Genomic DNA, 17493 nt, shown 5'->3' on the forward strand with positions numbered 1-17493 from the left:
ACCATAATGAATGGTCATGGTCGCTTAAAGGACAATAGAAAGGGCTACGTTCCGAAATTTTCCTGCGTGATCGAATCAGAAATGAGGAGATCCGTAGGAAAACCAAGCCGTTGTGGCACTACAGTCCTCGAATGGTGTAATTTTTAGTATGTTCCATATTCTAGCCTTGTTTTTATACAACGTGATATGTCTATACGTATTGGTTTTGATAAATCTTTTACACCACCCCAGGTACTTGAGAATCTCTCGCACTTGGAAGCAGATGACGACATGTTCGAACACATAGAGCGTTCTGCCGGAACTCCGCGGGATATTTATGAGGTGATGCGAGAGTGTTGGCGACGCGACGAACGCGATAGACCAACCTTCACCGAGCTACACCTGATGTTGCAACGGAGACTCGCCACGTGATACCACCATATGAACGGCAAATTTTAAGCTTGTTTACTTTAAACTCCATTTAATTTCCTAGTGGTTATCATGCTAAATTATGGCTACTCATAAACTACTTCCCACTGAAATTTTGGGGAAACTGCCTTTCTGGGGTGACGTCATATTTGTTTTTGTGGCTTTTGAAATAAATTAAGAAATTGGTTACATAATTATTATTTGAATATATTTACTTTATTTATTAAAAAACGGATTTACTCGCGGTTTATCGGTGTAGGCAGCGGCTAGTTTCGGACTATTGATGGTTAATTTTTAAGTACATTTTGTGCAACCGTGAATACCAATAGTAACAGATAAGTTTCAGTAATATCGTGATCGTCATCACCTGCCCTGTTAAGCCGCGCAATGCGAGCGGAAATCCGTTCGAAACAAGTCGAACATATTTATAATTTTTTCGTTTGAAGTCAGTATTGTATCAATTTTGAAATGTGACGTCACATAGCTCATGTCGCCCTTCCCCTTTTGACGTGTGTCGTAGTTTATGGGTATCCTTTCTACTAGTCAAGATGTTAATTGACTTTTACGCTAATTATTGCAAATTTATACAAATGGCAATTTATTGTCACAACAATGGTCTCAGTTAGTGTCATTTTTATAATTTAGAAACGTTACAATGGTAACTATCGCTAGATGTGTGTCTTGACGTCTAGTCATTTGGCCTGGAAAACATTTGTAAAGAGAACGTCTACCTAAAAATGGGTGCTTATTATTTTGTGAAAACTTTGTGCCAGCTATTTCAGTTTAAATATTTTTTGTCGATAAGTAATTAATACGGAAATCTCGTTTCTTTGTACAATTAATATTATTATTAATTTTATATTGATATTATAATAATTATTAATAGAATTGGAAAGACGTTCTCTTATTTATTTTTAAAGGTTAATTTCTCATGTGATTTGCTTGTTTTATCATTTTTTTATCACACATGAGGCGTTTCGGTTTAGTTTTAAATTTACAAAAGTTTTAATTTTCAGATTTACTGCCCACAAACTCGCCAATATTTTTCATTTAAATTTGTTTTAATTGCATTATAAAAAGAAAATTAATTTCCATTATTTTAGACACAAACACATCAAACATTCTAATGCTCTATAACAGTTCAGTAATGTGACAGGCCAGGTTTATTATTTTAGTGTGCGTGACAAGCTAGGTTCGTCTCACACTCGCGATTTGAACGTCACTTTGTTTAAGCGAGCGTGCGTTGCTAAAATAGAGATTAAGAGTTAGCCGCTTTTTTTTCTTCTTGCTGTCGCAGTCTATCTAGAGTCTAAACGTACAAATGGTGTAAGGCACTATCAGCCTTATTGAATTATTTTATTTATTTTATATGGGCTAACAAATCGATTGTGGAAGCAATAAAGTCGAGATGATCAAGTACAAAGTTTGAATTACATTAAAAAAAAAAACTATATAATTGCCCTCGGTCGGTATTAATCTTTACATGTTACATTAACATACCTAATATAATCATTCCATACATTGTATGGAGATGATATTTCACTGACCTGTGTAAATACCACTGGACAGGCTGTTCCGTATTATGTTTGACACCAAATTTTTTGTGCCTATTTGAAGCGCCACTCGCGAGCGTCCAGAGAACTAATTTTGACGTATAATACAAATGGCTGCGAGAGAAGCGAACAATACTCTGAAGTGTTATCGCATTTTGTATTAATTGCGGTCGTTTTCCATGTTATTTATACTTTAGGAACCAACTTAATCAAGTACACATTTTTTTGTAAATAGTTTTCATATCGATGTTTGTTTAGCTGAGGCTGTCATTACTGGTTTTATTTAGTACCGCAGACTCTCGCTACATGGCCAACAGCGCCAAAATGGCGAATAACAAACAGGCACAAAAGCACTTTGACAGCTGCCAGTCCAGTAGTATATAGTAGAGGTCAGTGGGATATTTATATTTTAATGGCATAAATAAATCATGTGAAATTTATATTTTAGGTATATAAAATAACATTGTCATGAAAAATTATCATTATTCGAATCCTTATCTTGAAGTTATACGAGATATTTTTTATTAATGGATTAATTTTATGTTTATTTAAAGTTATAATTTAATATAAAGACCAATAATTACACTATGTTCACTATAAACCGATAATCCATTAAAAAAATCTCATGAAGGATTCCTGAACGGTTCTTTAAAGTAAACCGTAAGGTTTGTGTTATAGACCTAAACCGGAATAATATATTTGTTATGAAAATAAGGGACGAGACGAGCAGGACGTTCAGCTGAGGGTAATTGATACGTCTTGCCCATTACAATGCAGTGCCGGTCAGGATTCTTGAAAAACCCAAAAATTCTGAACGGCACTACAATTGCGCTCGTCACCTTGAGACATAAGATGTTAAGGCTCCTTAGCACAGGAATTTCACTAGCTACGGCGCCCTTCAGACAGAAACACAGTAATGTTCACACATTACTGCTTCACAGCGGAAATAGCCGCCGTTGTGGTACACACAATCTAGCCGGCATCCTGTGCAAAGGAGCCTACCACTGGTTTTTATTTATTTTAACGGATTATCGGGATTTTAGTGGTCGTAATAGTTTTAGTCAATTAAACTTATAATTATTTAGATGCAGATTACGTCTATGCTGACAACGACATTTTTAACATGGAATATGACGGCCTAATTTGGTCCTTCTAATATTAATTATAAATGTATTATTAGGTGTTATTTATTTCCTGTGAGTCGGGATTTGATTAAACATATACGGTGTTGTTACAAAAAAGTTAAACTCGGGTTGAATACTTGTTTTAAAAAAGTTCTATTACAAATCCGTGTTTTTCTGTTGTTAAGCGTCAATCTATAGAGGTCGTTTAACAGTTAGACACTGTTTAACAAAACACATGTTTAAATAATTTTTCGTAATAACACCGATTCTGTCTTATAAATAAACGCAATGTAAAGTTACCCCAAGTTTAAAATTACTTCACCCTGTCATGTAATTATATAGTGACAAAGGTAAAAGTTTTAAATTTGGAACACAGTATTTGTGTTATTAATAAACGCGAAGTAAAGTTATTCGTAAATTAAAACTTTATCCTTATATTATCTACCTTTGTCACTACAGAATTACATTACGGGGAGAAGTAATTTTAAACTTGAAGTAACTTTACACTGCGGTTAATATTAACATAGAAGAAGCACCAGTAAAAGAAAAAAATCTTTACCGTTATTACAAAGTACCCTCTTTTTCCGAAGCCAGACAGGGATATTCAAAAGAATATTTGTATTATACTATATTATTTACGAGAATCAAGCAAATTAACTTATTTATCTATGTATTGTGAATATATTATTTATTTGCACATGTCTACGACAATAATAACGGAATGCCTTTGTATCTTATTTAAGTCCAATCTCCTCTCCTCTACTATAACACTAATATTTCACGTTTAATTGTTTAGTACTACGCGGTTATATAACATGACTTAATATGCAATCTTATAATTAAAAAGTCTTCATACTTTAATAATTGTTAGTATTGGTTCTCAACAACCTGCCAATATCAATCACTCACGAAGATGTGAAATATTACTTTAATAAATATTGTCAATGGTAGTTTTTCAGTTTTGCGGTCTTGTATTAACTAGGTACGTATCCTCATGCATATTATAGAATTATGATCTTATGAATTCCATTGTATTCTATAGACCTTGTTTATAATTTGTTGTGGTAATTACGACACCAATAATTGGACGTTATTCCAGAAAAACGTTCCAAACCACAATCATGTCGAAATTGAGTTAAGAACACAAAACTGGTCACGTGATTCATATCAACGAACTGACAAAAAATATCAGCCCTAGTGTCACTCTTTAAATGACATCATGACTTAGTAGCCCAACCCACATGTATAGAATACACTATTATTTAATAAACTTTAAACACGATTTCCTTAAAATGTGATATTTGTGGCTTGGAACGTTTTCAGGAATGACGTCCAATTACGATTTGTTGTAAATTTTACCTGACTCGACTTCGCATTGCGATGTATATAAGTGTTATGTATCTGTTGTGTTATATACACATAGTAGAAAATGCCGTCAGTTGAGTTTTGTTGCGTTGCTTATTTATTCTTACTTCCAATTCCATGTTTTCCGGATGCTTAAACAAAGTTGCAATCCGTTGTTAATGTAAGTAAAAATGACGGCTTAAACTTAGCTTTATTTAGGTTTGTGTCTAGTGTGTAAATTTATTTAAATAACTATTTAGTTTAAATAACATATTGTGAAGTATACTTCGTTGCGGTATAAATTTTCCGATTCGAATAATTTACCAGCTTAAATAATATTTTGCTTCAATATTGCTTTGAACTTGCTGCCCAACCTGGTCGTAGATAATGGTACTTAATTTAATATTATATTGAAGGTTTTCAGAGACATTTTTTTTAAATGTTGCAATTAAGGTAACAAAAGACAAACAAGAAGACTGCGAATTCAAATCTCGAATAAAAATAACTCAAACACAACGATTTTTTAAAACTTTTATCGTGTGTTTTTAGATCGCTCAATCGCTGGCACAAAACACATTTTTGAATAGATTCACGTTAGGTATCGCTTACGTTTTATATAGATTAGAAAATGGAACTGACAATTATGTAGTCACATAGATTTCTTTGTAATGATAAGGCACAAGATTCTTAATGAGCTTATATGGCTATAGAGTAGTGCTACATGTTGTAGTATTTAATAGTTATTACGAGTTAGATATACCATTGCGGTACCACTTTACAAGTCAGCTACGATTAATAGACATTAGGAACCGTTCTTCCTCCATTTATTGTAAGTATTTATGCATTTCACAGAGACAAGTATCTTAATCTGTATTATAAACTATATTTTGTTACAAAACACGACATTCTGATTTTGTAATTCAATTTTTTTTATAATTCTAGGTTTCAAAGCTAGTTTAATAAGTGAAATACCCTAGATTTATAACTGCAGAAGTAAATTCAGATATTTTTATTCTAGGATTTTAAAATCATTTGTTGTAACAGCGTTCAATGGAACGTCAAAACCCGTTAGAATAGATATGTCTTAGAATCAAGAAGAACGCGGAAAAAAATTTTAGCACCTTTCTATTACCATAGATCTGGTATAATTTAGATTTAGACAGTCATTGATGTGATAGTAGGTCTTATGTACAATAGCGGTCTAAAAATGTTTAACACCTTAAGGTTTATAATTGCAAGTACACATCGATGTCACAAAGTCGACAGTATATTGTGTCATTGATATGATAAGGCAGGTGATATGATCCTATATAAAACATTTTAGACTTTACTGCGCACAATGGGATAAAGAATCTAATTTGAAAACTGATAAACATTTTTAGACAGCAACCGTGCATGTACCTAATGTTCAAAATGCTGATGATGAAACAAATGACTGAGCATTCTTCAGCTCCTGCCCTTCTGTTCCATCTGAGGTTAAGAGATTATCTATCTGTTACAGTGACGATGATTGTAACACATCACTAAATGAGGCGTAGAATAAACCGATACTATCCCAATTATATTGAAAGATTCATCCTGAGATAAACTGTAAGCTCCGATGCGTATTTACACAGCGGCACTGAAACCTTTCAATCGGAATAAATAGCGCACATTAGAATAAATAGTGAAAAAATTAAACAAAATTTTTTGAAAAAGAAATGTAAATAGGCGACCTACGCGGACTTGTGATTGGTTACAAACAGTTACGTCATAGATCATAACCTCAAAGAAACAAGCGAAGGGGATTGGTTGAAAACTATTATTCTAATATAATAATAATTAAAAGCATTCTTTTATTTCACATCGGCTTAGAACAATCGTGTTGTTTTTCAAGTACTTGAAATTCCCTGAAATGATTACACTTATAAAAATAACTTATAAAATATTTGAAGTTAATCTTCAAATCATATTTGTAGGCAAAGCGATTTGCTACAAATTATGTCTACGAATTTTTTGTAGGACGCATAGTTTCCGAGATATCGCGAAAAAGGTGTTTGCACCCCTTTTTCCAAGATGGCGGCTGAGGGACATGGGTGGCGACCCCACAAACTTGAGGTTAAGCTTCTATTGACCCCCCACACACGTCCCAAAAATAAAATTGTGTCCTCATGTAACATTTCAATGGACTAAATCTTATATAATGCGAGTCGTTGATTATTAATATTATAAATAAATGATAAAAGTAACAAACGTTTGTTCTTAGAGCAGTTAAAAGTTATGGCGCAGCGGGTACAGTGTGTTCAACATTTGGATAATAATTGATATACAGTGAATAAATTAAAATATAACTGAATATTTTAGACCTAAAAAAGTGACTGTTCATTACTTGAGGTATAATATTTTTTTTCCATTTTCTAAGTGTTATTAATATTTAAATAATATAATCAATGAGAGTTGTGTATTCTGTCTATATGTCTACTGTTGGCTCAAATAACAAAATACTTTTTACAAGTGGAATGCATGGACCTGTTTGATAATTTAAATGACCTAACCTAATCTATTTTAGAATTTTTCTCTTATCAAGTTACCGATACAATAATAGTCGTTTATTTTGTTAACAGATTTCAATTAAACAATATTAAATCATTAGTTATAGTTGAGAATTGAAAATTTCTAAAAATATAATAGATGCATATTAAAAGAATTATTAGATTGTATTTATACAATGGTAGTATACATTTGTCTATTCTCCGTAGTTTGCTGTGTTAAAGTTGTGGTGACGAGTACTTCGACAATATATTAAACATTTAGATTAGGATCTTTATATCGAGTTAAGAGTAATATTCGGATACACAATATTCACAGGAAAAGGTTGCGTGTTCTCAAAAATATTATTTTGTATGATATATTTGTACTTACGAGTGTTAGATTTCTTGTAGCTTTATAGAGTATTATATATACGACCCTTTATTAAAGTACATAACATATCTTCTTTCCCTTTGGCCAATGCTGAATGGGTACCGCGCTAAAATTTCTCAGTAAAACAAGCCTGTGCATATTCTGCCGAGATACCCCAAACACATCCTTTTTTATAAATTGCTAGCATGGCATAACATGAGTGGGTGCCTAAGCCTGAGATCTATAGATCTCTGACTGAGTCTGAGCTAAGTCTATGTACGATCTCAGCCTTCCTAATTCTTAAGAAATACATACTTACCAAGACGCAGTGTCGGTAGGCCCCCCACAAGATGGACCGACCGTCGTGGAAATCTTTGGGGGAGGCCTTTGTCCAGCAGTGGACGTCTTCCGGCTGATGATGATGATGACATACTTAAACCACCAGGATGTTATGCCTCTTACCTTTACTTGATAGATCCCGAAGTATGTAGAAGTGATACTTTATTATCAACTTTTTTATCACAGCGAGAAAATTAAAGGATGTGTTTTTGGGCATAGGCAGGCGAAACAATACCATAATAACAATTCACTGATTTAAGTGCTACTCACAACATATTAAAAAAATTACATATCGGCGCTGATAAGTTACAAAAACCTTAGTATTGTCGTAACAAAATTCTTTGAGTACCTACACTAGATCTTTTCAATGTGTATATTAGTATATTTTGAGACTTGTATAGAATCGTAAGATATTAATGTTCTACCCGTGGACCTAAAACGCTCGGCTTAGTATGAGCCTAGATTAGTATTCGATTATGATTATGTGTAATTGACTTTTAACTGTTTGCGTATAGTTCTCACTATTTGTACACAATGGAACCAATGTACTAGGCTTAGTGGACACTTAAGAGTTCTAATGATTATTGTAAGTAGAAAAACTATTTCAATAGTGCGTTTTCTTTATTATTCCGGACTACGGAGGAGTAAAAAAAGAAGGACTCCGCGCCCTGACATTACCTAGTGAAGCACAGTTATGCTAGTGTGTGTGTGTGCGGTTACGGGGGATACTAGTTACACAATTTTTTCTCCCTTATTTAAGGCCATATATGATTATTTAATCATATATGGCAACAAATACTTATAAAGTATAATTTTAACACTATTTCACAACGCAAGACAGCATTTTTAAAATATTTTATTGAGATTTGAGAAAGACAGATTGAGAAACTGATCTATCACAGGCGATGACAATTCTCATAATGGCCCCCTATCGGCCTGTAGTAGTGTAAGTGTGTGCGTGGGGCTTTGTATTTACACGTTAATCGGCTTGTTTTGGTGCTACACTGTTATGTAAGGTGACACAGAGTCTGAGTTTTTTTTACGAGTCCGTGGTCCGGACTTTTTCTCTGGTCGTTACTGTCTAGCTTATAGAGTTTAGAGATGAGAGTAGGAGATATGGATTCTCATTCCTTCGTGCTATATTAATTAGTTTACGTAATATTAGGACATAATAATAATGATGTACAATAAAACACCTTCTGCCTTAGTGATGCTATTTTACCCTTAATGCTATTGATCAAATGTCTATCACTTTAGATGAATTACTATATACCTTGTAAATATTAACCCTAATGGCTGGTGTAACATAATGAGCACTATGGAAAACTTTAAATTCCTAACAATGGTCCAACTTCACTCGCTTTTTTATTTGTATTATACGATTATACATTTACTATATAGATAAATAAATAACAATTAGCATAGAAATAATGCGTTACGCTTTAATTTTATTTTATAAATGTAAATCATGTATTTGATTGAATGCTTAGGTTTCATAATCAAATTTTATGGAGAAGGTTGATACCAAATGCAGTATTTTTATTTTATATTCTACATCTTTATACCCAAATAAAAAGCAATAATCTTAATGTATCTGTCTTTTATTATTCATCTACAATTTTTTTATGAAAATCAGGGACGTTCAGCTGATGGTAATTGATACGCCCTGCCAATAGGCAGGCTCAGGTTTATTGAAAATCGCAAAAATTCTGACAGGTACTACAATTGCGCTTGTCACCTTGACACATAAGATATTAAGTCTCATTTGCCCAGTAATTTCAATAGCTACGGCGCCCTTCAGACCGAAACACAGTAATGCTTAAACATTACTGGTGCACGGCAGAAATAGGCGCCATTGAGGCGTATACTCTAGCATAGACCCATAATCTAGCATCCGATGCTTAGGAGCCTCCCACTAGTGAAAATAAAGTTAAATGTTTTAAGAGTTGAAATAAAAAAGGTGCACAATTTGTTTGATACTATTATCAAAAGCCTGAATACAGTGGTATTAGTAAACATTATGCTTATCAGCATTGTTTGAAGAACAAACTTCCTAATTCAATTCAAATGTTACGGTTATTCATTTCATACGATTCTAGCTCAGGGAAATGAAGTGTTCAATTGTTCTGCTGGTAGCATGTTGCATTCAAAATATATTATCGGATAAAGTCAAAGTTGTAATGTATTCTGATCAAGAAGATTCTAGAATGGATGAAGAAGAAAGTCCACACACAGAAGCATGGGATTATAAAAAGAAGGTGGAAATAACGATGTTACCGTTTTTAAAGAAAGCACACAGGCACGTAGAAGAAAAGCAAATCCCGTATGAAGAAGAGAAGTCAACTACAGAGAAACCTCGACAAATACATCCGAATGAAATGATTTTCCCATTGATCTATCGTCAAAATCACATCAATAGCATGTTCAAATTTGGTGAGAATTGGTATACGTGGTCCACAGAAAAACGAACTGATGGTTCCAAGGCAATTAATTATTATATTTGTTACGAGGAGCCGAAACATTGTGATGAAGTCGGATGGGTAATTATGATTTTTTTAATAGAAATAATAAATAGTATTACCAGATTTCCCTACCCGATGTTAATAGCAGCTTATGCCCATAGCTGTGACAAGTGCCGATAACTTAAGACTTTATAGTGTCTCTGTCTTTATCAGTCTCATGTTCCCATAATTACACTGGATTTACTTAGGATTACCCTTCATACCGTGACACAACTGTACCTGCAAGTGCACCGTTGGGTACCTACTGTATGGTAGCAGTACAGTTCCAGGTGTAAGCAGTACACCATTATGCGTATTTGCTACTTAGAAAAATTGATTATCTGTAAAGTCGGTTTACGGACGATTATTGGATGTATTTCCTGAAAAACGTTCCAAGCCACAATCATCACAATTTAAGGAATTCATGTTTAAAGTTTAATAAATATAAGTTTTATAATATATGCTATCAAATATAACACCCATATGAAATTGATGAATATATTATTCTTTATTGTGATCAGTTCCTTTTAAATACACTTTAACTTTACAGGAACGAACGGATTCCATACCAAAATGCGCATTCCAAATAGATTCGCTATTGCCGGACGATCGAGCGTGTCTCAACAGTTTTGGTATAGAACCTCACAACAGCGGTATGTGCCTTGGAGGCGAACACATGAAGGTAATTTTTTATGGACATATAAAATACAAAAGTTCTAAGGTATGCGTTGACGGCATCTGAAGTAAGACTCTCTCCTCAGGGGCAAATCTATGAGGGAGAAATCTTTTACGAGGCTACAGACCAGGGCCTCATGAATATAAAGAGGCCCCCAGAGTCCACTGACAATTTAACTTAAGAAAGCAGATAACTACAAAAACCTATTGATTGATTTTGTAACTGTGTGTTTGCTGTGTTCAATGTCTAACTCGTAAACAAATCAAATATTTGGTCTCTTTTTATATCGTGTCAGTGGTACCTTTTATACATTATCAAAACAGATATTAATTAAAAGAATAATAATTGGAAGACTCCTAAATACTCTTAACCTAGGGCCCCACAGACACTCAAACCAATTAAAATACTAAGACGTTTACAATGGTTTGTAACTAAAAACGTAAAAAAATATAATTGTAAAGTTACAATATTATTTAAAATAAGTATGTAAAGTATTTGCAGTAAGCTTAAAACATAAATAATTAATAGGGCATTAATCTATGGCAATCAAGAACTCAAATCACGATACTCGGTCGATGTCCCCTGGTAAGTTCGAAGTACCCTAGAGGTAAAAACTACTACGGATCACCGTAGAACTTTGAAAAAAAAGCCTACTGCACTACAGTTTGCCTGAAGACATCCGACTAGAAACGAAATGAATTTTTTTTTTTTGGTAATTGTGACCCGTTTATCAATATTTACTAGGTACATCTTGCACTTCTATATCTCTGTTCGTAGAAACAACTCAGTTATAAGAGACTTGATCCTGCAAACAAACTGTTCAAACAGTTTTGATTCTTTCTGTTAATTATTACTAATGTAATTAAGTAAAACGATTAATCTGTAAGAGTCGTTCTAAAAGAGTGGCAATAAGTTTTTTACCACTTCTTCTTATTAAAGCTCAACCTTTTCCGAAGAAAAGAAAAACAATACTTTCGACATTCATAAGTCTCATTTCTTTGAACTACGTGAAAAAGTGATTTAAGCAAGATTTAAGGCATAGTAGACTAGCCCCTCCCCCCCATGGCCCTCAAACTAAAGGCCCTCTTATTTTTAGAGCATTCTCTCAACTTTATAAATATTCATAAATAATATAAGTGGGAACTTGGATCTAAAGACTCTATTTATCACGTACAATAATATTACTCATAATGATTATAAAGTTAAATGTTATTAACAGCTATTTGCCAATTTTGTTAAATTAAACCCAATAATCAAAACCATTAAAACCAAAATAAATAAGAATGAAGTATGTATTGCTTAAAAGGTGAGCGATATGGTGCATTCATGTGGGCCCCGAATTCGATCTCTGTGGCGCTTTTTACGTGTTGGACATCGATCCCCGAACGCAGCTAAACCAGCCGATGTCAACTCACTAATATGTGAGGATGAAGAGGAATGCTTCGTAAGCATCGAATATAGGGTGAGTCGTAAACAATCAACTAATATTTTATACAATTTAACTTGATTGATTCCTGAAATCGTTCATATTTTTTCATAGACGAAAAATCCAACGGTGACAATTACATTTTTACCAACACTAACAAAAAATTCGCATATTACTGTAATGTTATAAATGAGAGCCCAACCGGGATACTTTCGCGGATTTTTTTTGACATTCACATTTTAATTACAAGCCCCGATCCTTTATAGTTTCCGACAGCGATGTGTTATACAAGCATGACGAATGATACGAGTAGCCTAGTTTTTAGTGTCTCGAAAATGACCGATGACTTAATTCCAATTATGTGCAAGGCAATCACTGCAATTTGTTTTCTTAGTATTCATTATTATAATTAAATACCTACCTAATTAGTAACCTCAAAAAATATGCAAAATGCCGGAGTTATATCGAAGTATCTAACATAATAAACGCGTTTAAAATCTGAATAAAAAAATGTATAAATTAGAAGTTTTATTTACAGCAATATTTTAGGACAGACTAGTTATTTTAATAACAGTATCGAACTATCGTTTAAGCTTAAAATTTAATTTGTATTGTTGTTTTTTTAGATACATCATGACAGAATAACATTTTCTCTACACGAACCTTCAAGAGGTCAAACATTCAAGAGTGCTTTGAAGCGAGAAGTGGCTAGTGAGGATGAAAATAAAATCCCAGTCAAAAGCGAGACTCGGGCGCCACATAACGTTCGACGGCCCAAGAAATCGCATGATGATGACCAAAATCAACGAAAAAAAATCAAAGTTAGGTCCAGGAAAGTGGTCGAAGGCAAGGGTATTGTTAAGGAACGTAATGATTCAGGGTACGTCAGCAGACGAGGAATTAAAAATAAAATAAAAATTAAAGAGGATATATCGGATAATGCATCAGATTGAATTGTTTATTGTTTTATAAAAAAATATTTGTAATTAATATTGTTTCATTTTACGTACGGAATTGTAGGGTAAGTATTAAATACCTGAATCCATTGTCTCGAGTCCTATTTTAGTGGTTCGTTCTACAAACTCTGGTAACGGCACTATATTTCTTTTTCTGTCTATCTATTTTTCTTCTTCCAATCGGTATCTAACCTTCTGTGTGCAAAAACAAACCATTTAATGACATGCTATGCAGACATCACTGCATAGGCTGTTAAGGGCTTTCTATTCCGATTTCGCTCAGATATAAAAGTCTAGCAACATTTTGAATGTAACTACGAAATGTTAACAACTATATTGATTATTTTGATGCACTGAGACAATAAGTGAGTGTTTCTTATATTGAATAGCCTGTATCGATTTTTAGGGTGCCGTCTATCTCTCTGTCCGTCTGTTACCAGTACAGTTAATGTATCTCATAAACCGTGACAGCTTGAAATATTCACAGAATATTGAACTATATTAATCATTTTAAAAATTTATAATTAAATTAAACTCAAATCAATATTTAAGTGTGACTCCCATGTAACCGATGATTTTTTTTGCTGTTTTTATAGATAATGGTACGGAACCCTTCGTGCGCGAGTGACTTGCACTTGGCCGTTACGACGGTATAGATATATATATATAGAAGGTAAAGTTCAATTTCCACGTATTCTTAAGGGAATCTAGACCTTATGTCTCGTACACAAATTGTTTATTTGTTTGTTCTTTCTTATTTTCGTTCTTTATTTGATACAATGTTGAGATCATTCGATAATAACCCTTAGGGGTGTGTACAGAGGAGCATTTGATTCATTCCTTCATTAGCATCTAAGCGATCAAACTGAACATTCATTGCGATATAACAAACGATATTGGTGTTCAGCAGGGGCACGCCCCTGTAGGCACTGCCTAATTGCCTATACCATATAGGCAATTAGGCAGTGCCTACCACGTTAAGAACATACATAAATATAGCACTAGTGTTAAAGGATTTAGTTTAATTTGCTTCCGTAATTTTTTACCAAACTATTGAACACCCACTCATAAAATCTTTCCTTACGCTAGATCTTAAATACCTACGGTAGGCAGTCTCCAGACTGCATATTCGATACCTATACAAGTTCAAAATTTAGTCCTCAAAGCTTAGTACTGTCGGACTAAAGCGCAACTACGACTAGTTAAATATAATGCACGCAGCATTGGTTTTCTAGCAAGACCTGGTGGTCAGTATTAGTTAATACTTACGTAAGTATCCAGCCCTACTCTGTGGTAGGTAATAATAAGTGTTAAACAAGTCAGTGACACAAGTACTGTCACAAGCTGTGGCTTGTGACAGTACAAACCCAGCTGCAGCGATTCCTGGGGCTGGCTTGCACAGCCGTAAAGGGATGCATGCGCACTACGCCTACATCTGCCCTTGAAACCATCCGAGGGCTAACACCACTTGACATACACTTTCAACATGCGACAATGGCGATTCTACGTCTAAAGCTGTTGGGTGTATAGAAGAATGAAAACTGCCTTACAGATAATCTCTGGAATAGAGTAACAAAGGATTTTTGAGGTACCACTTTGTGAGGCACCATGCGATTAGATACCTAAAACACATGTTTTTTAAAAGAACTAACACATACAACTATGCGAGGAGGTTGCTGACCGGTCGGGTATAAGTGAATAAAGAATTCACACAGATGGCTCCAAAATGGCTGCTGGAACAGGTGGCGGCATCTTCTCACATCACCTGAATATACACACTCAAATACCCTTGGGCACATACACCTCCATCTTCTAATGTGAGTGTGAAGCCACCAAGGAAGCTCCTAAGGCAGTACTAAGAACGGAAGTACATGGCCACAAAATCAGAATTCTCTCTGATAATATTGCAGTACTAACAGCGGTGAAGAGAACCTACAACTCAGCGTTGTTATATGTAACAACACAATCTAATACAAAACACGAAACCATTATATTTTTTAATTAATATCCGTTAAAACACTAGAATCCGGTCATTGTACTGGATAACATTCATAACAACTACCTACTTTTAAGAAGTGTCTGATTATCCGGACCAAGGTTTTATATATTTTTTATTTTTTCTGGATTTAAATGACCCTTCCAATTTTATTTAATCATAAATCCTTAACTAAATTAGACGTTCAAGCTGTCAGTAAAACATTTTTATTATGTGTCCCAGGACACAGTCTTGGGCCACCAAGCTATTGCTCCGTATGAGATAATTGGTCTTATGACTCCTGTTTAGAACCATCTACTTATCTTTGGAGCAAGACCCCAAGTTTTCCCTATATAATATCGTCTCAGTGCATCAAAATAATCAATATAGTTATTAACATTTCGTAGTTATATTCAAAATGTTGCTAGACTTTACTTTACTACAGGTACTTTAGAAGTAAAGTACCTATAACAGATGCCATTTCCGTACCCGAAATACAGTGGAATGATGTTTTGGTCTCTGGAAGCAACAGTTTGTCTAGAAGCATGTATGGAAATATAGACACTAAAATATTACAATTGTGGTATGTGCTGTACTCCACAATTTCAATGCATGTAAAGTAAATACATCAATGTAAATATCATGAAATACCTGTTTTGTCGGCGCTTTTTTCTCTCAGCTCTTTTATCAGTACCCTGCTGTATATTGACAATATTTATTTCTGTTATTTAATTGTTAAATATCCCTTAAAAATATTTCAAATTTTATAAGCAAAATCACTTAGTATTATTATAGTTTAAATTTTATTACTTTAATTGCAATTGAATTGCCTTGTAAGGGCATAATAATATTATAGAGTTTAGATATGTATAAAATACTGTTGGGAAATGGTTTTTAAAAATAATAAACTTATAAATTTCTTAGTTTCTGTAGTAAAATTATATATGTCTTTGTAATTTATTTCATAAGTAGTAAAATGTTCACAATTTAGCTTTATTTCTTTACAGTGTTTGTGTGGTTCCTTTTTTAACTTTCACAAGTCAAAACTTTTAAGTATTTTTTTTTGCATCAGTGTGAATATCATATTGCATAAATAAAATGTAAAATGTTGAAGTTGTAAATATTTATTTGTAAGAGTGACAATAAATTTCTTGCCAATTCATTAAAGATCAGACTTTTACAAAATGGTTGTAAAAGGTAAAATATTTAACAATTGACATTTAAACGTTTAATTTTGTAACCTATTTGAATTGTGTGTTATACTAAAGGGTCTCCAGAAATCCACCCGACTGATAATTTCCAAATTATCCTAAGAGTTGTAAAACAAGATCTTCGGATAGTGGATTATTTTTGGATGTCTATAACAAATAAATGTGATGAAGAAACAATTATGTTGCAAATAATGAATATAGATTTATTAAAAAATATTAGTTTATTTCCTTATTTAACTGTTTTGTATGTTTTATTGTTTCCTTATTTAATATAATATTAAATCAATTTATACATAAGTTGTATAATATCATAAATGCTACAATATAATATTATATAGGACGTCAGATAAAGTTGAAGATGCAATACTCCAGTTTTGACAGGTAGGTGTAACTAACTCTCCAAAGATTGATTTTCAATGTAGGTACTTGACATTTTGACATTATAAGTTCAAGATATATGATTGCTTTTTGCTTAAACGCTTCAAACATCTGTTGGCTAGGAATGAGATCGGCTCCTAGCCAGTACCGACTTACGTATTAGTTACGGACCCTCCTACTTGAATGCTCAAAATTCACGCGCTCGATATTATTATTCCTCTATACGTTTACGAGTCGGTTCAAAAGGTTGCCACGTCAAAAGCACGCCAGCAAAATTCTTTAAATTAATCTGTACACTTTTTAAAAAAAAATGTAATTTTAATTAAATTATAGGTGAAATATGGTGTTTGATCATAAGTAGAAGGTAAATTTTCGTTATTTTGGTTTTATAACATTATAATTATTATTCAAACAAAACAAATCTTATAACTATATTTACAATACTACGACTACATAAAATTAAAACTATCATTACGTGGAAGCGTACCAAGAATACTGGCAGCATTACCGCGTTGGATAGCAAGGCTGATCCGTTGACCGAAATAGCTGCCAGCGCTTGGGTTTCCAGTAGCCTTATTGAGGCGCGAAGATAGTATTTTGAACATTCTCCGCGCCTCTGGCCCAAGTGTCTCGACACCAAACGGCACAAAGATGTATGTACTCACTGAGGCCAACATATTTGCGACGCTTGCTGTCTTCGGCAGTCGAAGCAGCAGCCCCAG

General features: G+C 33.6%; 2 protein-coding genes across 3 annotated transcripts in view; both read left to right on the forward strand.

The window, feature by feature from the left end:
• LOC126978735 (discoidin domain-containing receptor 2-like) overlaps nt 1–7045 on the forward strand; it is a 92967-nt gene extending 85922 nt beyond the window's left edge. For both annotated transcript variants that reach the window (XM_050827779.1, XM_050827780.1), the window contains exon 15: nt 232–7045. In XM_050827779.1, the coding sequence (XP_050683736.1) occupies nt 232–411 (180 nt within the window). In that variant the 3' untranslated portion in view covers nt 412–7045. The remainder of the gene's footprint in view (nt 1–231) is intronic.
• Nucleotides 7046–9727: 2682 nt separating this feature from the next.
• On the forward strand, nt 9728–13253 carry LOC126978743 (uncharacterized). Its single transcript, XM_050827792.1, has 4 exons — nt 9728–10188; nt 10700–10831; nt 12132–12287; nt 12878–13253. The coding sequence occupies exons 1-4, from the start codon at nt 9757–9759 to the stop codon at nt 13202–13204; spliced, it is 1047 nt and encodes a 348-aa protein (XP_050683749.1). The 5' UTR covers nt 9728–9756; the 3' UTR covers nt 13205–13253.
• The last annotated feature ends 4240 nt before the right edge of the window (nt 13254–17493 follow it).

The sequence above is a fragment of the Leptidea sinapis genome, chromosome Z, assembly GCF_905404315.1.
Source record: "Leptidea sinapis chromosome Z, ilLepSina1.1, whole genome shotgun sequence".
Lineage (NCBI taxonomy): Eukaryota > Metazoa > Arthropoda > Insecta > Lepidoptera > Pieridae > Leptidea > Leptidea sinapis.

What these genes read in the sequence shown, in the direction of transcription:
- LOC126978743 (XM_050827792.1), top strand. Translation starts at nt 9,757, where the DNA reads ATGAAGTGTTCAATTGTTCTGCTGGTAGCATGTTGCATTCAAAATATA. An exon ending in TTGGAGGCGAACACATGAAG is followed by an intron (nt 10,832 to 12,131) that starts GTAATTTTTTAT and finishes ATTGCTTAAAAG; the next exon opens with GTGAGCGATATGGTGCATTC. An exon ending in TCGTAAGCATCGAATATAGG is followed by an intron (nt 12,288 to 12,877) that starts GTGAGTCGTAAA and finishes TTGTTTTTTTAG; the next exon opens with ATACATCATGACAGAATAAC.